Source organism: Gobius niger (genome assembly GCF_951799975.1).
Source record: "Gobius niger genome assembly, chromosome: 16".
NCBI lineage: Eukaryota > Metazoa > Chordata > Actinopteri > Gobiiformes > Gobiidae > Gobius > Gobius niger.
Window position 1 is genome coordinate 28,560,002 of NC_136867.1, and position 23,417 is coordinate 28,583,418.

General features: G+C 39.2%; 3 protein-coding genes across 5 annotated transcripts in view; all 3 read right to left on the reverse strand.

Moving 5' to 3' along the window:
• The window catches only part of LOC306975724 (GTPase IMAP family member 8-like), a 37,424-nt gene extending 34,294 nt beyond the window's left edge, over positions 1-3,130 (reverse strand). Inside the window, exon 1 of the mRNA XM_079573408.1 lies at positions 1,909-3,130. Within this exon, the coding sequence (XP_079429534.1) occupies positions 1,909-3,121 (1,213 nt within the window). The 5' untranslated portion in view covers positions 3,122-3,130. The remainder of the gene's footprint in view (positions 1-1,908) is intronic.
• Positions 1-23,417, reverse strand: part of LOC306975697 (uncharacterized protein) — a 44,803-nt gene that overhangs the window by 7,539 nt on the left and 13,847 nt on the right. Inside the window, exon 5 of one of the 3 annotated variants that reach the window (XM_079573348.1) lies at positions 19,793-22,745. In XM_079573348.1, coding sequence (XP_079429474.1) covers positions 19,793-22,745 — 2,953 coding nt within the window. Of the gene's footprint in view, positions 1-19,630; positions 22,746-23,417 lie in introns of those variants that run through there. The other 2 variants (XM_079573347.1, XM_079573349.1) reach the window with 2 other exon arrangements.
• LOC306976312 (GTPase IMAP family member 5-like) lies at positions 3,442-6,161 on the reverse strand (the record flags this gene model as incomplete). The annotated part of the gene is made up of 3 exons (XM_079574233.1): positions 6,106-6,161; positions 5,322-5,903; positions 3,442-3,560 (listed from the first exon to the last, which is right to left on the reverse strand). Coding segments are annotated over exons 1-3 (702 nt in total). The 5' UTR covers positions 6,107-6,161.

Genomic DNA, 23,417 nt, shown 5'->3' on the forward strand with positions numbered 1-23,417 from the left:
ATCCACCTCATCAAGTCACTGCTGAGCTGAAGCTCACGGTGCTGAACACCGGTGTGTGGGCTGAACCATTTGGCACATTTTTAAAGGGGTGTCAGGGCCCTGAGATATTATCCATCATTATTGTTTGTGCAAAATTCTGGGTAGCAACCATTGTATTTTACCCGGTTGTTCAGTTCTTATAGTATCAATTATGAAGAAACTTAGAAAGTACAGTACATAACGCTTTTTGCAGCATTATTGAGGGCCCCTACCCTGCTCTGGGCCCTGGGTACTCAGTACCCTTTACCCCCCCTGTCCGACGCCCCTGGCCCTGAGAGACCCTACCAGCGGAACAGAGCCCCTGACAACAGCGCTCCCAGGGTCATTTGGGCTCTAACCATTATTTATTATTTATTAGTTTATTTGACAGGGACAGTACACATTAACATTAATGAACATTTCTGTAAATGTGTCAGCATTAGCTGCAAAGCTAGTTTTCAGCTGTTGTCTCTGGGCAAGGTGTATAATGCCAACAACAATTATAAAACATAAAACAATTTAAAAGGTGAGGCTACATATTTACTTAACAAATGTTGATACAATTCATACATTGATAATATCAAAATGTTCGTTCTGTGACTTGCACAATAGAATGGAGATTTTTGTGCAAGGGCAGGTCATACAGTTCAAACATGGGACATTATAAGGATAAATATGTACAGTTATTGCTGCACAAAATGTCCTTGAGAAATTCCAGTCCGGCTTTAGGGTAAACCACAGCACCGAGACCGCCCTCTTAAAGATTTTAAATGACCTTAGATTAAATTATGACGCACAGAAGGTCACAGTGTTGGTTCTTCTGGATCTGAGCGCTGCCTTTGATACAGTCGACCACACTATTCTTTTAACTCGTTTAAAACACATCAGCCTCTCTGGTGCTGCACACAAATGGTTTACTTCCTACCTCACAGACAGGACGTTCATGGTGAGTGTGGATACCTGCTCCTCTAAGGTGCATGGAATCACATGTGGTGTGCCCCAGGGTTCGATTTTAGGCCAAGTGCTTTTTAACCTGTATATGCTCCCTCTTGGTGATGTCATCAGGCCAATAGATGCACTTTTTAACTGCATTTTAGGTCAGATCCTGGATGACAGAAAACTTTCTCCAGCTTAACCAGGACAAAACTGAAATGTTAATCATTGGCCCTGAGGCTCAGAGAGAGAGACTTTTACCCAAACTACAGTCACTGTCTATGAATCCTTCCTCACAGGTGAAGAACCTGGTGTGATCTTTGACTCTGACCTGGTGTTTATTCCACACAAGAATATCACAAAGATAGGTTTTTACCATCTAAAGAACATAGCCAGAGTCGCATACAATTTAAATTTAAAATTTTCGAAGTTCAGAAGGTTGTACTTCTCAAGAATGCGGCAGTGGTGGTGCGAAACAGGTTTTCTGGCAAAAAAATGTACAGCTTTTTTATATAAGGGTTCAACTTGTCTAAGAGTGGTTTCATTTGTAAGAGACCAGTTTGTAAAACATTATTCGATGTGCAAGAACACCATAGCATGCAAACCACGATAAGATGGCAGTTCGAGGAGGGGTGATACAATCATTACTTTTTTTGTGGGTAAATCTTGAAAAACAATTAATTCTGAGGATTACTAAGGCTCTGTTCAGTTCGCAGGTAGTATTAGTCACAAAAAAATAATTATAATTATTAATTAAAATGAATATTTTGCAACTAGTTGCACTCATTTCACTCATAAAAAAATAATCGAATACATTTGGGTTATATCTGTAGTTTGAAAAATGCCCTGATACAAAATGTACCAGTTTTTTGTTATTGCTTTGGTCGGTAGACCATGTTTTTACATAGTTAAAATGTGTTTCTCTAAGTCTTTTGATCAGGTCAAAAACAGACTCACCGCTGACTGTCCTTTTGACCTGTAGATCTTGAGTTTCTTGTACAGTTGTGATCATCCTCCTCTGGCCGTAGATGAGTGTCTCTGTGGTGTAGCTGTGAGCTTTATTTTTGGCAAAAGTCTCTAATGAATCCAACAGCATATCGACCTGGTGCTGCCCCCTGGTGTTAAATATCAGATGTCCTCCATAGGGCTGACACAGCTCCTGGAGGTCTGATCCTTCCACATCTGGATGATAAGAGTGTGAGTCTACAGTGAACAGGATCATAGTGAAGGGACAAACTGCAGAGCTGAAAACCTCCTGGATGCTCCTCAGCTCAGACTTGTCTTCGTCGGTCAGAGGTTCCAGTGGTAGAACCAGGATGAAGGCCTGGACGCCCTGAGGGCCACAGCGGGACAGGAAGCTGAGACACTGCTCCATCAGCTCCTCCTCAGGTTCACCAGAACCAGACAGAGGAGGCAGCTCCAGCAGAGACACCCAGCGCCCACATACCTTCCCCTGGTGTCCCACACACTGCTCTGGGCTCAAACACACACTGCCCCGTCCGAAGATGGACTCTACGACTGAGCTCTTCTCTACCCCTGCCCTTCCACACAGCACCAGGTTCAGACATGGCCTGTTCTCCTCAGAGGCAGCGAGGTTCAGACCCGTGTCGTCCTCCTGAGATGGTCCACAGCTCAAGTTCTCTTTGTTCTCTTTCAGCATTTGACCGATTCTTGTAAACAGCTCTTCACGTGTGAATTCTTTCTGGTTCGGATCATCAGTGCTCTTTATGTAAAGATATCTGTATTTACAGTTAATGATCATGTCCCTTATGTGTTGGTCATCCTGATCGCTCTCACGAAGTGATTTCTGTACGACCCCTGTTTTTTCTTGTCTCATGGGGATCAGGACCAGTGATTGGTCGAAGGCCTTGTCACTGCAGCTCTGCAGGACTGAATACAGTTTGTTTTTGTGTGTCTCAGTGAAGTCTTCAGACTGTAGAACCAGCAGGAACACAAGAGGACCACTCAGACGTCTAATACAGTCTGTAAAGTCAGACGTGTCTGTGTCCTGCAGATCTGGAGTGTTGACCACAGTGAGGGGCTGGTTATGCATCTCGCCTTCGTAAGTCTGAAAGTTTAGTGGTTTAGTCTCTGTATTTATCACTGTCTTCTTCAACAGGAGGTTTCCCACAGAACTCCTCTGACTCCAGCTGTTTCCCAGGAGAATCATCTTCAGCTCAGACCCTGGAACAAAAAAATAACATGAGGAGGTATTCTTTACACAATATTACAAATTGACAAAAGCAACAGTGCGAACCACAGGTTTACAATTAATTAGGTATTATTACAACAATATGTTTAATAAATGCAAACTCTAGCATTTTATAATTATTTTTTATGTAGGCATTTTGTGACATGTTTGGATTATGGGTCTGAATTGGGACCAGGGGTGTGTGGAAACCTGTCTTTCTCATAAGCTGAGCCACCTTATCCAATGGGCTAGCAGGGGCTGGAGCTCAGGGGCCTACCATAGTTAAGGGCCTATCAGAATTAAGGGGGGAAAGGAGGTGATTTGTTGATTTTCATGACAATCACTTTGAGGCATGACTGACTGTATTCGATGATTTTGCTGCGCTCCCATGTGTGGACCTGGAGTTGGCCCGCCCTACCTGTCCCACAGGGATATATGTAGGAGTAGCAGGGTTAAGGTTTTTGTGGGATTTTGGGTTAGGGTTATGGTTAGGGTTTGCACTGAGGGGGGGTGGGGACCTACACATCTGTTTAAGCCCTGGGGCTTATGGGTACATAAAAGTGGGCCTGCTCATAAGGTAATCAACTTGTTAAAATGTCTTGAATAAATTGTAAACAAAATCTTTTGGCCCTAATTGATTCAGGGAATTTTGAGAACATGGCAGCAGCAACAACTCTAGGAAAACAGAATCTGCTGTTTGGGAAATGTTATTATCAGGCTGTAACATGAGTCATCTCCAGAATCAGCCACAGGTAGACTTCAGTTCAATTCAGAACTGGCTTAGAATGAATCTGTTAAAAGTTAGTATGAAAAAAATCACTGTGTGTGTTTTTTGGAACTCGCCACTCTCTACAATCTGCTGATTTGAACATTTACTTTGACGATGGCCAAGGATACCACTGTGAAGTATCAAGAAGTCTGGCTTGATCCTGAGCTTAACTTCAGATTATATATTGACCATATCATTAAGCAAACACACTCCTGCTTAATGCAACTATATAGATCATCAAACTGCTTTACACCTCAAGTCAGAAGGAGAAAAATGTCTCACCTTATATTACCAATTATTGACTATGCAGACATTGTTTATTTTCATACTTCTGATGTACACCTTAAACCTCTTTTGTTCAACACCCTTTGTAGATTCATTTCAAGTCACCCGTATAGAACTCATCACTGTAATTTATACATCCAGCTTAACTGGCTACAACCTGAGAAACGATGGCAGTACCACTGGTTTCAATTTATTTTCAAGTGTATTTATTTTCATTTTCCACCATACTGAAATTTTTTCTTGTCCCTTATACTTCATCCTACCCTCTTAGATACTCTCAATATCCTATATTTACTGTTCCAACTGTGCATAAAGAGCTGCCCGGAGGTCCTTCTCCTTCAGGGCCCCTTTGATTGGAATCATCTGCCTGCATCACTGAGGTCTTTATCAACTGTTGGTCTCTTCAAAATGTCTCTTTTTGTTCATCTAAAACTGAATGCCACTGTTTGTAGTGCACTCTTGGTTGGAGTAACACATTATTTGTTTTTCTATTGTAAAAATATTGTAAATTCTGAGATTGTCCTGTGAGTCTCACTGCTGGAGTGACACAGTATCTTGTTGGTCTGTGCTCATGCTTCACAGCTTAAAGGTTCTGGGTTCAATCTCGGGCCAGACGAGGCCTTTCTGTGGAGTTTTCACGTTCTCACTGTGTCTTTGTAGATTTTCTGCAGGCCCTCCGGTTTCCCCTACTTCTAAAAATATGTACAATTGTCCTGGATGAATAAAAGTTTGTTTGCTTGAGAGTAAGTGGTCGAAGGGACCACATCATTTGACCAACACTGAGGAAGACTGCAGAAAGTGTGTCGAGACTGTCTGGTATGAATAACGTACACTGGTCTGATAGAAAAGAAACTGTTTGGCAAGTTTAACACAAGAAGATTAAATGAGGGTTTCATTTGGTCCCTCATTTTTTTGTGACCAAATGGCTGGTCCCTCGCATGACATTTTCTATGGCTGTAAATGTCATGTGTTCCCTCTGGTCGTCTCCAGGTAACATACTAGTTTTTCTTGCATTTAACAAGAACATGATGAACTGGAGAGTTTAAGATCGCCTCACAGTTTCAGCTCAGAGGAACTTTCAAAGCCACAAAGTACTAAATGAGACATTTCTTGCTCCAAACTTACCGTCACTCTGTGTCTGAGAGTTGACTGGAGTCTGTGGAGTCAGATGAAGAGCGTCTGTAGACACATGTTCTCCGTTGTTTTCCCTCACGATCTGACCCACTCGCGTCATCAGTTCGAGTTGTTCCATGTCTTTCTGTTTGAGATATCTGAACCTGCATTGTTTAATGAAGTCCTTTAGCGGCGACTCTCGTCTATAATGTTCAAATGAATCTGCAGCTCTTCTGGGCGGCAGGAACAGCAGCAGTGAGTGTCCAAACGCCTGGTCACTGAAGTTCTCCAGGACTGACTGGAGTTTGGTCTTCTGCAGCTCAGTGAAGTCTTCAGGCTGTAGGACCAGGATGAAGACATGAGGTCCAGGAGCAGAGAGCTCCACACAGTCCTTCATCAGAGCAGACACAGAAGCCTCAGAGAGGTGCAGCAGGTCTGGAGTCTTCACCAGCACCATGTTCTTCCCTCTGTACTGCCCGGTGATCTTCTCACAGCGGTCCGAGAATCTGAACTCAGTCTGACCCAGGAGGAAGTTCCCCACTGAACATGTCCCAGACCAGCTGTTTCCCAGGAGAACCAGCCTCAGCTCGGACACTGCAGAGAATCAAACCACTGAGGTCACACAGAGGAAAAGAGAATAAAACTGCATGTAGCATCAAATATATCTGTTTATGTATAAAGCAGTTACTATCATTTACTACTCTTAGATTTCATGAGTAAACTGATGCTTTGAGGCGAGTGAGGAATCACAAAAAATATTCTAAATAAAATGATTAGTTTTCCCACAGTAACTTACTGTAGGGTGGAAGTAGTTCATAGCTGCTGACTCGCTCTCTGTGATGACTTTTCACTTCCTCTGGAACAGATAAAGCAACAAGTCAATGACCTTTTAGAAATGATAAGAAAGGTTTTAAAAGGAAATGTTGTCAACTTCTGATCTACTACATACATATACTCAAGAATGTAAATACATTTTGATTTTGCTCTCATTTCTCATGGGTTGAACTCAAAGACATAAAACAAACTCCACACAGGAAGACCTGTTCAAAATGTATTAACATGAACAAGCTGTCTGTCTGTCTGTCTGTCTGTCTGTCTGTCTGTCTGTCTGTCTGTCTGTCTGTCTGTCTGTCTGTCTGTCTGTCTGTCTGTCTGTCTGTCTCTCTCTCTCTCTCTCTCGTCTCTGCAGCTGACGATGACAAAGAAGACTTATGTCACATTTTGAGAAACAGGATGAGGTAACTTTATGCACGGTTCTGATTCGGTTCGGTTAGAAAGTGCCAACCGTGCGCGTCCGTGTTCAGTCTGTAACACTTCCAGCTCATCGTCGTGCATGATCCGGCTTATACCATGGTCCCACCAACTGAAACTGTTCATTGGGGCCAGTTTTTTTTTTTTTTTTTTAAGTCCTGGGCAGTTATCTCACTTTTTAAGCTGTTTTACCTGAAGCTAGTTCCAGCTCAATTGTTTATCATTACTATGGAAACAGCTGCAGTGGAGTGATAGAGAACGTGATTTCACTGTCATTTCCCTTTTTTTTTTTGCTAACTTTTTTTATTTAACAACAATTTACAAACAAATTGGCAAAACACCAGACCCTAAAGCAATGTAACATAAAATAAAACAAAATAAACATACCCATTCACACACACTCACACAAATCAGTTTCCATTAGAGGTTTTCTTCAATAAAATTCAGATTGTCAAGTACATTTTAAAGATAATAGATTAATTTTTCCTTCAAGTTGTCTCTTAAACACTGTAAAAAAAAGGCTTGACTTTTTTCCATTTGCAAGAATGAATAAAAAATAGGAAAGGCTTAATAAATTGTTCCAAGCATAGTCTGTAACTGTTATTTAACTATTGCCGGACTCAGTGTACAGCATAATTTTTTTAACGGACACCCTCCAACCGATATGTAAAATAAGTTACTTCAAGCTGTCAGTGTCCCGATCTGAACAGTTAAATACTGAGACGTCTGAGAAAGGCCGTCCTTCAGCACATGGATTATTGCAGAAAGTAAATCGACATTTGGTCGAGGCCTAAACTCAGTCACTACACCCACAAAACATGCAGCACATAATTCACTGAATCAAACTGTGACACTTTCAACTTTTATAATAATATCATAATTCACACAAATGTCATTAATATAATTACAGCTAAACTCACCTGCCATCTCTCTCTCTCACTCGTTCTCCTTTTGTCGAAGCAGAAAACACTGAACTGTTGTGCAAAGTCCAGGCTTGAATAGAGGTTTATCTGTAAAAAAAAAAAAAGTTTAATCCTTGGTTAATGATCAACTGAAACTGTATCTTGCCTCTACCTCTACTTTGCCAGAGTTTCATTTAGGATTTCATAAAAAGCAAAGTACAACTACAGCTAGTCTGAAGATTTTAAACGATAAAACTGAAGCTTTGATAATAAACAATGCGGCGCGGCCCTTTTTATTGATTACACAAAAGTGTTCGATACCGTGGACCACATTGTTTTGGCTCAAAGACTGTCAGCGAGTGCTTTTTCAGACCAGGCAGTCGAATGGTTCAAAAATGACCTGTCGAATTGAACCCCGAGTGCACAATTTTCTTTATTTCTTTATTTAAGGATCCCCATTAGTCTTTACCAACACAAAGACTCCTCTTCCTGGGGTCCATTCTCATTCAAAAGACATTATACAGTCAAAGGGTAATTTATACAACACACATTGACAATACAGAGTTCCTCATTCAATTCAATAATTGAGGTAATAAAAAACAAAACAAGGTGTATTACAATACTCAAAGCAACATTAAGTCAGGTTATTTATTTGTATTTGACTGATTACATATTTCTTTAGATTTATTTTAAAAGCAAGATGATTTTTTAGTCTCTTAATTTCCTGAGGTAGCATATTCCAGTGCGAGGTGGCTCGGTATATAAATGTACTTTTTAGTGCATTAGATTTTGGCTGAGGCAAAGTAAAATTAGTATTAGAAGCTTGTCTTGTGCTAAAGCCATGTCTGTTACAAGTGGGCTGCAAGTATGTATATAAATGGGGACATCGACTCATTTCTTATGTTTTTGGTCCAATAAACCACCCCATATATGGGTATTCAAGTTGACGCAGAAAAGTATTCAGCAACTCGAATACCCAGAAGTGAAACTGTGCCGTTTACGCACGGTTATGTTTGCGCTCCTGCCAAATGTGCTCAGTGCGTTCTGTGGAGATAGCGCGGCTCAGACTCAGTGTGCGAGGGTGATACCAGACTGGCATAAACAGATACGTTACGGTGACCCCCGCTGACCTATTGTTATCTAAAGCCATCAGGGGCTGGGTAGAGTGTTCGTTCTGTTCATTTAAGCCTAAACTGCGCTGTCCAGCTGCTGATGCCATATCGGCCTCATGACCCAGCGGCATATAGGCTGTTCGCCAGTTTGCTGAACTTACAGTAAGTTGTGCCCATAGTGACGATGATGTCACAGACCGGACAGCCAAAATGACACCCTCTCCCTCTCTCCAGCAAAGAGAGAAACTAAAATCTGTAAAACATGAAAATACACAAGGAGCACAATGTTTATGCAGCAGTGGCCGTATGCAGCATCCGTGCTTTGAGCCCGTGTATTTTCACTGTTGGCCGTGTCTATTCTCATGTGAATGTCTTAAATAGACAAATGAGAAAACAAAATTGTCAGTGTATTTTCATATTGCAATATTTTGCATATTGCTTTTCAAATCGAAAATACAATGAACATTAAAGTACACAGACCGCACCACTACATGTGGCTCTTTTGAGCTTTAATGAAAAAAACATCCTAGTTGAAGGTTTATATTCTCTATGAAGCAACATTTTTGTTTTATTTTATTTTTACATTGGTTTATTCATTAGCATACTAATCATTTCAAACTGTGGCTTTTTGAGACTTGCTTTTGGTTTAAAACTGATCAAAGTTGCTCTTTTGATGTTGAAGGTGCAGCGCAGACCCTGCTCTGTACTCGGTCTCTACACCCACAAAACACGCAGCACAAAATGATCAAACTGCGACACTTTCAGGTTCATAGGTTCTAAATAATTCAAACAAATGTCATTAATATCATTACAGATAAACTCACCTTCCTCCATCTCTTCTTCTCCGTCTCTTTCTCCTTTTGTCGAAAACACGGAGCTGCTGTGCGTCTTTATTTTAGTTTATCGGGTGTGGGCATTTATTTTACATTAGTGACTCAGTGGCGCCCTCCTCTGGCGAACACCGTCATTACCATCACACTGCAGCCTGTTCCTCCTGCCATAAGAAAACACTTTTTTTTTTTTTTTTTTTTTTTTTTTTTTTTTTTATTTCCCCCGCATTTTAACAGGGCATGCTGTCTTTAATCAGAAAGGCGTTAACCTCTTAACCCCCACCATAACCAGGGCATTTTCCCCAGTTTTTTTTTTTTTTTTTTTTTTTTTTTTTTTTTTTTATTATTGAACAGTTATTTTAATGTTATAAACATTTATGCCAGGGGTTAAGCAAAAAAAAATAACATAATAAAGAAATAATAATAAAAATAAATACAAAAATAAAAAAAAACACACAAAAATGACAGAGGCAGCCATTAGCAGCAGCACCCAAAACAGGTTAAAGCATCAAGAGTCTTAACAGCTTTGGGGTTTGAAGAGGAACGTATTGATTCTTTATATTGCACCATTTCGAGCAAGTAGAGTTTAAAAAGGGGATTTTTACCGGAAAATTTACATTTATGAATGTGAAATTTTGCAAAAATAATAAAAAGATTTATCACATAAAATTCTTTTCGTTTAGAGCCACAGGGATTGTAAAAACCAAAAAGCACATCAGAGTATGTAAGTGAAAAGTTATTAAGGATATAAGTTTGTATATAACGAGTAAAGTTTTTCCAAAAAGCTACAGTGAAGGGGCATTTCCAAAATAGGTGGATGACAGTTTCATTGTCCTGATGACAAAAGGAGCAGCTACAGTCAATGTCCTTGTGTAGAGATTGCTTTGCTGGGGAGCACCTGTGGAGCAGTTTAAAACACACATCCCGAAATTTGTTTGTAACCAGGTATTTAGAAGGTAAAGTCCATACAGTGGTCCATTTGATATCAGGTACAAACTGCCTCCAGTAGTGAATGACATAAGGCACAGTAGCAATATCTTTCTGAAGTAAAGCTCTAATTTTTTTGTTACTCATGGAAGGACTGGAGGCAAAACAGATTCTGCCCACAACAGTCTCAAAGATTGACAAAGAAGAAGCAATTGGCCTCTCGGTAAGTGAATGAACCCCACCCCGAAATAACATGAGCACACCTTGAGGAATAGCGTCCATAACAATAGCAAACTCCTTGGGAGTTACCGGAATCTGAAAGGATGACAAAAATTCAGAGTATGACATCAGAAATAATAAGAAAACACTTCTAGACTGATTCTAGATCAGTCCGGTGTCAGACGTTGAGCTGGCTTTGGTCCGGAGAAGGAGGAGTCTGTTATATTTTGGTTTATACATAATTGTCATTAATTATATAAATTAAAGATGTGAGAGAGACAAGGCACGTTTACAGAGCACAACTAAAAGCAATTCACATAATTTAAAATTAAAATCAAATTACACACAAACATTTTAGTGCAGAACAAATTTAAAACACTTGTTTTTGCTCAAGTTTTTCATGCACTGAAGTCAAAGACATTAAACATTTTCTATAAACATGATAGACCCATTTCTCACAAATATTGTTCACAAATCTGTCTCATTCTGTGTAGACCCCGAGATACTTGAACTCCTCCACTTGAGGCTATTTACTATTTCATATTTTTTTCCTCACATTTCCTGCCTATTTGCTCACTCTGTGTGTTTCTGAGAGCTGGATGTAACAAGTACATTTCTCCATTGTGAGATCAATAAAGGCTAATCTTCTCTTGTTCATCCACTACGGCAATGTGAGGCCCAGGGGCCAAAACCGGCCCGAGAACCTCTGGCCATCAAGATGATTTTGAGAAATATTAAACAAATCAGAGATCAAATGTATGTTAAAGTACAGTAGAAATGTGGAAAATACCGTCAATCCCTTTAAAATCTGCTAGAACACTGTTTAACCTCTTAACTCCCGCCTGAACCGAGAGGATCTTTTTCCTCACGTCATCCAATTTTTTTTCCATCTTTTTTTTGTCGGGTATTCAACTAACTTTTTTGTCACATTTTTGTCATTTTTCCGTCCATTTTTTATCACATTTTTGTCATTTTTTTCCCCATTTTTTATCATATTTTTTGTCATTTTTTTGTCAAAGTTTTGTCAATTTTTTAACCAATTTTTTGTCATTTTTTGTCACATTTTTGTATTTTTTTTGGTCATTTTTTGTCACATTTTTGTCATTTTTTTGTGTCACATTTTTGTCCTTTTTTTTGTCATTTTTTCGTCAATTTATCACATTTTTGTCATTTTTTGTCAAAGTTTTGTAATTATTTTTCGTCAATTTTTCAGCAAATTTTTGTCATTTTTTTGGTCACATTTTTGTCATTTTTCCGTCCATTTTTTATCACATTTTTGTCATTTTTTCGTCCATTTTTTATCATATTTTTTGTCATTTTTTTGTCAAAGTTTTGTCAATTTTTCATCCATTTTTTGTCATTTTTTGTCACATTTTTGTATTTTTTTTGGTCATTTTTTGTCACATTTTTGTCATTTTTTTGTGTCACATTTTTGTCATTTTTTTGTCATTTTTTTGTCAATTGTTCATCACATTTTTGTCATTTTTTTGTCACATTTTTGTCATTTTTTCGTCAATTTTTCATCAAATATTTGTCATTTTTTCGTCAATTTATCACATTTTTGTCATTTTTTGTCAAAGTTTTGTAATTTTTTTTCGTCAATTTTTCATCAAATTTTTGTCATTTTTTGGTCACATTTTTGTCATTTTTCCGTCAATTTTTTATCACATTTTTGTAATTTTTTTGTCATATTTCGTCAATTTTTTGTGACATTTTTGCCACTTTTTCATCAATTTTTTGTCACTTTTTTGTATTTTTTTTGGTCATTTTTTGTCACATTTTTGTCATTTTTTTGTCAATTGTTCATCACATTTTTGTCATTTTTTTGTCACATTTTTGTCATTTTTTCGTCAATTTTTCATCAAATATTTGTCATTTTTTCGTCAATTTATCACATTTTTGTCATTTTTTGTCAAAGTTTTGTAATTTTTTTTCGTCAATTTTTCATCAAATTTTTGTCATTTTTTGGTCACATTTTTGTCATTTTTCCGTCAATTTTTTATCACATTTTTGTAATTTTTTTGTCATATTTCGTCAATTTTTTGTGACATTTTTGCCACTTTTTCATCAATTTTTTGTCACTTTTTTGTATTTTTTTTGGTCATTTTTTTGTCACATTTTTGTCATTTTTTGTCAAAGTTTTGTAATTATTTTTCGTCAATTTTTCAGCAAATTTTTGTCATTTTTTTGGTCACATTTTTGTCATTTTTCCGTCCATTTTTTATCACATTTTTGTCATTTTTTCGTCCATTTTTTATCATATTTTTTGTCATTTTTTTGTCAAAGTTTTGTCAATTTTTCATCCATTTTTTGTCATTTTTTGTCACATTTTAGTATTTTTTTTGGTCATTTTTTGTCACATTTTTGTCATTTTTTTGTGTCACATTTTTGTCATTTTTTTGTCATTTTTTTGTCAATTGTTCATCACATTTTTGTCATTTTTTTGTCATTTTTTTGTCAATTGTTCATCACATTTTTGTCATTTTTTTGTCACATTTTTGTCATTTTTTCGTCAATTTTTCATCAAATATTTGTCATTTTTTCGTCAATTTATCACATTTTTGTCATTTTTTGTCAAAGTTTTGTAAAATTTTTTCGTCAATTTTTCATCAAATTTTTGTCATTTTTTGGTCACATTTTTGTCATTTTTCCGTCAATTTTTTATCACATTTTTGTAATTTTTTTGTCATATTTCGTCAATTTTTTGTGACATTTTTGCCACTTTTTCATCAATTTTTTGTCACTTTTTTGTATTTTTTTTGGTCATTTTTTGTCACATTTTTGTCTTTTTTTTTTGTCATTTTTTTGTCAATTGTTCATCACATTTTTGTCATTTTTTTGTCACATTTTTGTCATTTTTTGTCAAAGTTTTGTAATTATTTTTCGTCAATTTTTCAGCAAATTTTTGTCATTTTTTTGGTCACATTTTTGTCATTTTTCCGTCCATTTTTTATCACATTTTTGTCATTTTTTCGTCCATTTTTTAACATATTTTTTGTCATTTTTTTGTCAAAGTTTTGTCAATTTTTCATCCATTTTTTGTCATTTTTTGTCACATTTTTGTATTTTTTTTGGTCATTTTTTGTCACATTTTTGTCATTTTTTTGTGTCACATTTTTGTCATTTTTTTGTCATTTTTTTGTCAATTGTTCATCACATTTTTGTCATTTTTTTGTCATTTTTTTGTCAATTGTTCATCACATTTTTGTCATTTTTTTGTCACATTTTTGTCGTTTTTTCGTCAATTTGTCATCAAATTTTTTTCATTTTTTCGTCAATTTATCACATTTTTGTCATTTTTTGTCAAAGTTTTGTAATTTTTTTTCGTCAATTTTTCATCAATTTTTGTCATTTTTTGGTCACATTTTTGTCATTTTTCCGTCAATTTTTTATCACATTTTTGTAATTTTTTTGTCATATTTCGTCAATTTTTTGTGACATTTTTGCCACTTTTTCATCAATTTTTTGTCACTTTTTTATCATTGTTTTCCTCTCAGTTTTGTTGCTTTTTCCCAGCTTTTTCCCAGAAGCTTTTGGATTGGGGTAAAGCCAAACTGGAGAAAATGTGCTCGGTTCAGGTGGGGGTTAAGGGGTTAAGGGGCGCTGCTGTGCCCTAATCAAAATGTCTGCCAATGATTCTACATTAAGCAGCCGAAAAGTTGTTCTTCTTGCCCCACACTTTGAGTAAAACCAGTTTGGAAATAAACTGAGAAGAGTTCTCGCTTATTTCCACCCCTTCATCTCATAAAGTCCAGTCATAGAGCCTATTTTACTACATAAAGTCCTGCTGCGCTGCCCCCTGCTGCTGAACCCCGGTCAAACACGACAGAGCCACATCTGTACAAAGTGTCTTTAATGCTGAAAGAACAAACACACAGATTAATGGATAAAGTGCAGCTACAAAAACAATTACAAACGTTTACGCTGGAGGATAAACCTGTGATACTTCATACAAACAAAGTACTGCATTTATTACACTTTCACTTCTACCTTCCGGATCGGTACAAAAATCGGAAGCACGACCGTTTATTATGACGACGAGACAGAGACGAGGAACTTTAACGCGATTAAATGTTACAAAACTGTTCAAAATGTCCATCCATCCATCCATTTTCTTCCGCTTTATCCGGGGCCGGGTCGCGGGGGCAGCAGTCTCAGCAGAGATGCCCAAACTTCCCGGTCCACACACACCTCCTGCAGCTGTTCTGGGGGGACCCCGAGGCGACACCAGGCCAGCTCGGAGACATAGTCCCACCGCCGTGTCCTGGGCCTTCCACGAGGCCTTGTCCCACTAGGACATGCCTGGAACACCTCCCGCGGGAGGCGACCAGGAGGCATCCGAAACAGATGCCCTAGCCACCTCAGCTGGCTCCTTTCGACGTGAAGGAGCAGCGACTCTACTCCGAGCTCCTCCCGGGTAACTGAGCTCCTCACCCGATCTCGGAGGGTGCGCCCAGCCACCCTGTGAAGGAAACTCATTTCGGCCGCTTGTATTCGCGATCTTGTCCTTTCGGTCATTACCCAAATCTCATGACCATAGGTGAGGGTGGGAACGTAGATCGATCGGTAAATCGAGAGCTTTGCCCCCCGACTCAGCTCCCTCTTCACCACGACAGACCGATACAGCGACCGCATCACTGCTGACGCCGCACCGATCCGTCTGTCGATCTCACGCTCCATCCGTCCCTCACTCGTGAACAAGACCCCGAGATACTTGAACTCCTCCACTTGAGGTAAGGACTCCCCACCGACCTGGAGAGGGGAAACCACCTTTTTCCGGTGGAGAACCATGGCCTCAGATTTGGAGGTGCTGATCCTCATCCCGGCCGCTACACACTCGGCTGCAAACCGCCCCAGTGCGTGCTGGAGGTCCTGGTTTGTTGAAGCCAACAGAACAACATCATCTGAGGCTCCCAAACCGGACACCCTCCGGCCCCTGGCTGCGCCTAGAAATTCTGTCCATAAAAGTAATGAACAGAACCGGTGACAAAGGGCAGCCCTGGCGGAGACCAACACGCACCGGGAACAGGTCTGACTTACTGCCGGCAATGCGAACCAAGCTCCTGCTGCTCATACAGGGAACAGACAGCCCTTAACAGAGGGCCCCGGACCCCATTCTCCCGGAGCACCCCCCACAGGGCACCACGAGGGGAGCGGTCGAACGCTTTCTCCAGATCTACAAAACACATGTGGACTGGTTGGGCGAACTCCCACGAACCCTCGAGCACCCGATGAAGGGTATAGAGTTGGTCCAGTGTGCCACGACCAGGACGAAAACCGAATTGTTCCTCCTGGATCCAAGGTTCAAAATGTCGTTATTACAAAAGGGGAATCACGTCAACACGGACCGAAAACCAGGGGAGAGGATTTACTTCATCTGGACGACAAACGAGGAGCAAAAATATGAATGAAGGCGACGCTGCAGGAGAATAAGGGAATACATGAAAGTACAGGTATTAATTTGAAACTTCTGCTGCAGATTAGTGACATAAATGTGAGGGGAAGATGTGTTGGAAGTTTGTCATTTCACGTTTTCGAGACTGTTTAGGCATTAAAATGGCCAAAATTTCCAATATTTAAACCTCTTAACTCCCGCCTGAACCGAGAGCATTTTCTCCAGTTCATCTTTACCCAAATCCTGCAGGCCAGTGTAACGCCTCATTTGAAAGCTAAGACCTACAAAACTAAATGGATCTTTTTCACATCAGATTTTTTTTCATCACTTTTTTTGTTGGGCAGTCATCTCATTTTTGTCAAATTTTCGTGACTTTTTTGTCAAAATTTTCGATTTTTTTGGGGTCAAATTCTTATCACTTTTTTGTCAATTTTTTGTCACTTTTACGTCATTTTTTTCTCGATTTTTCGTCAAATTTTTCTCACTTTTTTGTCAAATTTTTGTCAATTTTTGTCGTTTTTTTGTACATTTTTAGTAAATTTTGTGTCACTTTTTTGTCAAAATTTTCTCACTTTTTTGCCAATTTTTTGTAAATTTTTGTAGTTTTTTTGTAAATTTTTTGTAAATTTTTCTCACTTTTTTGTCAAATTTTTGTCAATTTTTGTCGTTTTTTTGTACATTTTTTTTACATTTTTTGTCAAAATTTTCTCACTTTTTTGCCAAATTTTTGTCCATTTTTGTTGTTTTTTGTACATTTTTTTGTCACTTTTTCGTCCATTTTTCGTCAATTTTTGTCGTTTTTTTCGTCAATTTTTTCCTCAATTTTTCGTCAAAATTTCCTCACTTTTTCGTCAATGTTTTCTCACTTTTTTCACATTTTCATCCTTGGTTACGTCTCAGTTTTGTTGCTATTTTCACCCCTTTTTTCCAGAAGCTTTTGGATTGGGGTAAAGCTGGAGAAAATGTGCTCGGTTCAGGTGCCTGCAGTTCACAAACTATCCACCAGGGGGTGCTGCAGCGCCCTCAGCACCCTGGGTTCCCACGGCCTTGGATTTTTGTAATTTCTTCTTCTAAATGATTATTCTTTTGTCAGTGTTGATCCGTTAGTTACAAAAAATGGGGGATTTTGGATTTTAAAAAAGAAAAAACATTTCTAAAGTTCAAGCAGGGATATAGTTCCATGCACCTGTGTAGAGGCCGTGTGGCCTTGTGCCACACAAACCACTGGGATTTGGTCGTTTTAAACAGAAAAGGCCTTCCACTTTGTCCAGACCTTGCAATGACCAAAAAACATCATCCAAGTCAGAAAACAACTCATAAGCAGCTCTCATCATGTCCATGTACAATGGTCCTCCATCAGCCATTGCCAATCTCTTCCTCTTCCCTCTGTCCACAAAACCTAACACAGGGAGACCTATCCTTCCCTGCTCTTTCCCCAGAGGGCCTCCTAAACCCTTTTCCAATAGGGTATTAACAGCATTTGGCCCTGTGCCTGCGCTGTTGACCACATCTGGGGAATCCAACAAATCAGAGGGTTCAACTTCACTGGAGATTGAGGTGGTTATTTGTTCCTCTTGACATGGAGAAGTTACATGAGATGTCTGATCAGATGTAATGGATGTGTGTAGAATTGTCTCTGCAACAGTCGAGGGGTCACATGTCCCGGCCCCTGTATCTTCACATACCAGAGGGGATGACTGTTTTGTAGCAACTGCATGTTGATCAGGTAGCTCCACAGTTGGTTTCTTCAGTTCCTTTAAACCGGGCGTGGGCCTCTTGCTCCTTTTTGTAGCATTTAATAAGGCAAATTTAGCATCTGCAATTTTTATTTCAAGATCAAGTTGTTCCTTTCTTCTTCTGATGTTTGCCAGTCGTTCTTCCAATGCATATTTCTCTTCAAACACAGCCTTTCGGACCAAAAGCGCTGCGATTTCACTTTCAACTTGTAATTGAGCAGCAATGGTGGATTTTAAACAACTTTCCCTTTGGAAATAGTTCATCGCAAACATTTGTACATTTAAACTTAAATATGCTGTAAACTTTGTCTTTGCAAGAGTTCCATTGAAAGTTCAACAGCTTTAACATGAACACATTTGCAGTTTCTTGCATTTAACCGTGTAATCAGTGTCCAGATCCAGCGGTGAATGACTCAAAATGGTAATCTTCGTTCCAACCTTCTGCACTGCTTGTCCACAGCACCAACTCGAAAGATTCCACGCCACAAGTGGTCCAAATCCTGCCTGTAGCAACCCACACGGCTGTGTCGAACAGCTCCAGCTCTCCACCTTGTCGTCTGTTGTAACCAAACGAGGAGTCTTTTGGCCTTGTGCCACACAAACCACTAGGATGCAAAGTTTTGAAGGCTCTCAGACGCGTGTTCCAATCAAAAAGGAAGCACAGTAATCTTGTAATATGTTCCTTTATTTACTTGAGCTCAGCACGGTCAAAAGACTGTTCCTCCTCACTTTGCAACACCTGGCACCACTAATTACCAGGCTTAAATAGGGCCAGGGCAAGAAGCATGAGGAGGAATCAGCCACAGTGACTCCTAGAGGCCAGGCAGGCATTCTGGCCGCTACAGTCACATTAAAACACTTGGACGCTACAGTGTGTTAGATGTATTTACCAATAGTGACTTGGCAGCTAACAGAGTTGTTCCACAGCTTTTCTCTACTTTTTATACTGTTTTAGCTAAAGTTCATTTTTGGAAAATGTATGCTAACAGCTACAAACAGGGCAGATCGCCATGGTAACTCTATTAACCTAGCAATAGTACGTTGCCGCTAACTTAAGCATGCTCTTGCTAGCCGCTGTCTTTCGCTCGGTGACAAGACATACATTTGAAACTAGATTTGTGTTAACAGGGCACAGCAGCGAACAGTTTTCAACAGACTAACTAAACAAAGTCCCAAGAGAAGGTGATCGGCACGGTAGCGCAGCGGTTAGTGCTCTCGCTTCACAGCTAGAAGGTCCGGGTTCGATTCCCACCTGCACAGGGCCTTTCTGTGTGGAGTTTGCATGTTCTCCCCGTGTCTGCGTAGGTTTCCTCCGGGCACTCCGGTTTCCCCTACCACTAAAAACATGCACAATAGGCCAGGATGAATGATGTGTGAGTGAATGTATGGTGGTGGTCAGAGGGTCCGTTGGCGCAGACGTGTGCAGTCGCGAAAGCGCTTCTGACAGTCTCCCCCAGGGGAAACTGAAGCTAAAAACGTAGCTTTCCACCACCGAGTATGGAGTGACTGTACAACTGTCTCATGTAAAGCGCTTTGTGACTATATGTCTGTGAAAGGCGCTATATAAATAAAGATCTTCTTCTTCTACTCAATTATATTATGGCAATTTGTGTCCATGTTGTTTTGAAGAAAGGTTTATTATCAGAATTTACATTGTAACAACATATAGTGACTTTAATTTTACAACTGGATTCACATGATTTTTTAATGTGCAATAAACATCTGCATTGAAACAACAAAAAACGACATTTCCATGCCGGATTATAACCACAAATTTACAAACATTTGGGCTGTCTTAACTTTTTTTGTGTTCACACGTTTTTAGGATTAAAATCGAGCACATGTCACAAATGACTGATAGCCTGGCAGATGTTTTTCAGTCGACAGGACCTGGCCCTTGGATTTCGCAGTCTCCTTCCTGAAGGCATTACCTTGAAGAGAGGGAGTATGTTTTTAGTGGAGGGGAGAGGGGCTCCAATGATCTTCTCAGCTGCTCTCACACTGGGCTTGAGGCTCCTGCGAAAGTGGGATCAGGACTTGTACTGGCCCCCTGCGCCTCATCCTTAGTTTCGACCAACCAATTTTCAAAGACTTGGTAAACCAAAGGAGACATGAGTGATTTTAATATTTTATGAAGTCTTGAGTCTTCCTCTTCCTCTAACATTTCCTGTATGAGCTCACTGAGCTCTTTCTCTTGATCTTTCAGCAGAGCTTCTTTTTTCTCCTCATCCTTCTCTTTTTCCATTTGTTCTTTATTTGCCTTGATTTTCTTATTTATCCGTTTCACATTGCGCTCTTTTCTACAGATACACTCCACCAAATCGTTCATGTTTTTCCTGTGTTCCTCGAGCTTTTCTTTCTCTTTCCTTTGAAATTCTTCTTCAGCTCTGGTTCTGGCCTCTTTTTCAGACGCCTTTTTACTTTCTTCTATTTCCTTCTCATACTTTTTCTTTAACTCCTTAATGTTTTCTTCCTCTTGTAGTTTCCTGATTCTGTCTTCTTCTCGTCGCTGCTCTTGATCCTTCAGTCTTTGTCTGTCATATTCTTCATGGAGTTTTTGAATATACTGTTGTTTCTCTACATCTTCCAGTTTTCTTTTTTGCTGCCACTCTTCTCTTTCATTTTCCCACTTCTCTCTCTGCTCTTCCATCTTTCTCCTGCTCTCCTGTAGTTTTTGTACAATTGCTTCTTTTGACTCTGATTCAGATTTAATTTTTTCCTCCAGCTCTTTTTGTTTTTGTTCCAGTTCCTGACGCTGTTGTTCCTCCTGTTCTCTTCTCTTTGTCTCTTCTTCTTCTCTCTTTTCCTGTTCTTTCTTTCTATGCTCCTCTTCCATCTTAATCTTTTCCTCCTTTTCTCTGAGCTCCTGTTCTCTCTGTTTTCTGTGTTTTTCTGTTTGTTCTTTGTGTTTTTCCATCTGCAGTTCAATGTCTTCAATTTCCTGTTTATATTTTCTCTTAATTTCTGCCTCTTGTTGTTTCCTGATTCTGTCTTCTTCTCGTCGCTGCTCTTGATCCTTCAGTCTTTGACTGCTATATTCTTCACAGAGGTTTTTAATATATTGTCGTCTCTCTTCATCTTCCTGTTTTCTTTTTTGCCACCACTCTTCCCTTTCATTTTCCCACTTCTCTCTCTGCTCTTCCATCTTTCTCCTGCTCTCCTCTAGTTTTTGTTCAATAGCTTCTTTTGACTCTGATTCAGATTTGATTTTTTCCTCCAGTTCTTTTTGTTTTTGTTCCCATTCCTGACGTTGTTTTGCCTCTCGTGCCTTACTCTGTTTTTCTTTTTCCTCATTTTCCTCTTTTCTTTGTTGCCACCACTTTTCCCTGTCTTTTTCCCACTTCTCTCTCTGCTCTTCCATCTTTCTCCTGCTCTCCTGTAGTTTTTGTTCAATTGCTTCTTTTGACGCTGATTCAGATTGAATTTTTAACTCGAGCTCTTTTTGTTTTTGTTCCAATTCCTGACGCTGTCGTTCCTCCTGTTCTCTTCTCTTTGTCTCTTCTTCTTCCCTCTTTTCCTGATCTTTCTTTCGCAGCTCCTCTTCTATTTTAATCTTTTCCTCCTTTTCTCTAAGTTCCTGTTCCTTCTCTTTTATTTCTTTCTTCATTTGCTCTTTTTGTTTATCCATTTCCTGTTTTATTTCTTTCAATTCATGTTGATATTTTCTCTCCATTTCCTCCCTCTCTCTCCTCATCTTTTCCTCCTTCTCCTTCACAATTCTCTCCATCTCCTTTCGCAGCTTCTCTTCCATCTTAATCTTTTCCTCCTTTTCTCTGAGCTCCTGTTCTCTCTGTTTTCTGTCTTTCTCTGTTTGTTCTTTGTGTTTTTCCATCTGCTGTTTAATGTCTTCCATTTCCTGTTGATATTTTCTCTTAATTTCTTCCTCTTGTAGTTTCCTGATTCTGTCTTCTTCTCGTCGCTGCTCTTGATCCTTCAGTCTTTGTTTGTCATATTCTTCACGGAGGTTTTTAATATACTGTTGTTTCTCTTCATCTTCCTGTTTTCTTTTTTGCCACCACTCTTCTCTTTCTTTTTCCCACTTCTCTCTCTGCTCTTCCATCTTTCTCCTGCTCTCCTCTAGTTTTTGTTTAATTGCTTCTTTTGACTCTGATTCAGTTTTAATTTTTTCCTCCTGCTCTTTTTGTTTTTGTTCCAACTCCTGACGCTGTCGTTCCTCCTTTTCTCTTCTCTTTCTCTCTTCTTCTTCCCTCTTTTCCTGATCTTTCTTTCTCAGCTCCTCTTCTATTTTAATCTTTTCCTCCTTTTTTCTAAGTTCCTTTTCCCTCTCTTTTATTTCTGTCTCTATTTGTTCTTTCTGTTTTTCCATCTGCTGTTTAATGTCTTCCACTTGCTGTTGATATTTCCTCTCCATTTCCTCCCTCTCTCTCCTCATCTCCTCTTCCTTCTCCTTCATGATTCTCTCCATCTCTTTCTTGATGGTCACCTCAGCGTATTGAAACATGTCGTTGGTGAAGCAGCCGCCGCCGTTCTCCTCCACCATGGCATCGATCTTTTTCAGCAGCTCTTTCACCTGAGAGACGTTTGTTTTGTCTTTGCTATTAAAGACATGGAAGCGGTTTCCACAGTCGGAGAGAACCTTTTTCAGAGAACTGTCACTACGTCTAATGAATTCTTCAATAGAACTCTTACCCTTCAACTTATCTCCATGTGTGAAAAGAATCATTGTGTATTTTTGTGAGTCTTTTCCAAATGATTTTCTAATGAGATCAATGGTCATATTATCGTCTTCTGTAAATCGTCCGAGCTCGAGCACCAGCAGAAACACATGAGGCCCTGGAGCCAAAAGACTGACACATTTAGTCATTTCATCAATGATGTCATCATTGGACATTCTGCTGTGAAACAAACCCGGAGTGTCCACCACAGTGATGCTCCGCCCATCGACTTCAGTCTCAGCTTTTTCACAGCTCTGGGTGACAGATACTTGACTGAAATCAGCACGAAACTGCGTTCTTCCCAGGATTGTGTTTCCTGAGGAGCTCTTTCCATGGCCAGTTCTTCCCACGAGTGTAATCCTCAGACAGTCAGCAGAGGCTTCAGGACCTGCAAAATATGGATAGAATTTAAAGGATAAATATGAGTTAAAGAATCCACACATGTTACATATGCTGCTCAAAAAGCCTTTACAGAACTCCATGAAAATACATGACACCACAAAGAGACAAAGCATTTTAGGAATAAAAATAAAAAAAGGGCAAAAGTTCAAGTTCAAGACAAAGTAGTACTGCATTATTTTCACTGAACACGATATAGGCGTCTGGGCTGAGTAACTTACAAGCTAACTCAAAACCGTGATCAAGAGCGAATGAAAGCTCGGCAGGTGCATGTAGAGTGAGACTATTACCACTATTTGAACAATGGAATTATTAACACGTTATTCAATACTTTTTATTTTATGGCTGTATTGTCATTAGGGCTGGGACAAAATAACGGATCGCAAAACTTTGTGCTGCAAAACCAAGTATCAATATTTATTAAGTGTCACAATACTTTTAATACTTTAGAAGAATTTGTATCCTGCACTCCTTTGTTTCGAGTAACAGTTACACAGCACCTTGTTTATCACTTTTCAATCTTAAAGAGGGGGTATTATGCTTTTTTCAGCCACATAGCACCAGTCTATATCACACTACAATGATGACCAAACCTTCTGTTGGTCTGTAAATGCAGTAAATTAGAATTACTGCCTTGTATAAAATTGCTCTTTCAAAATGG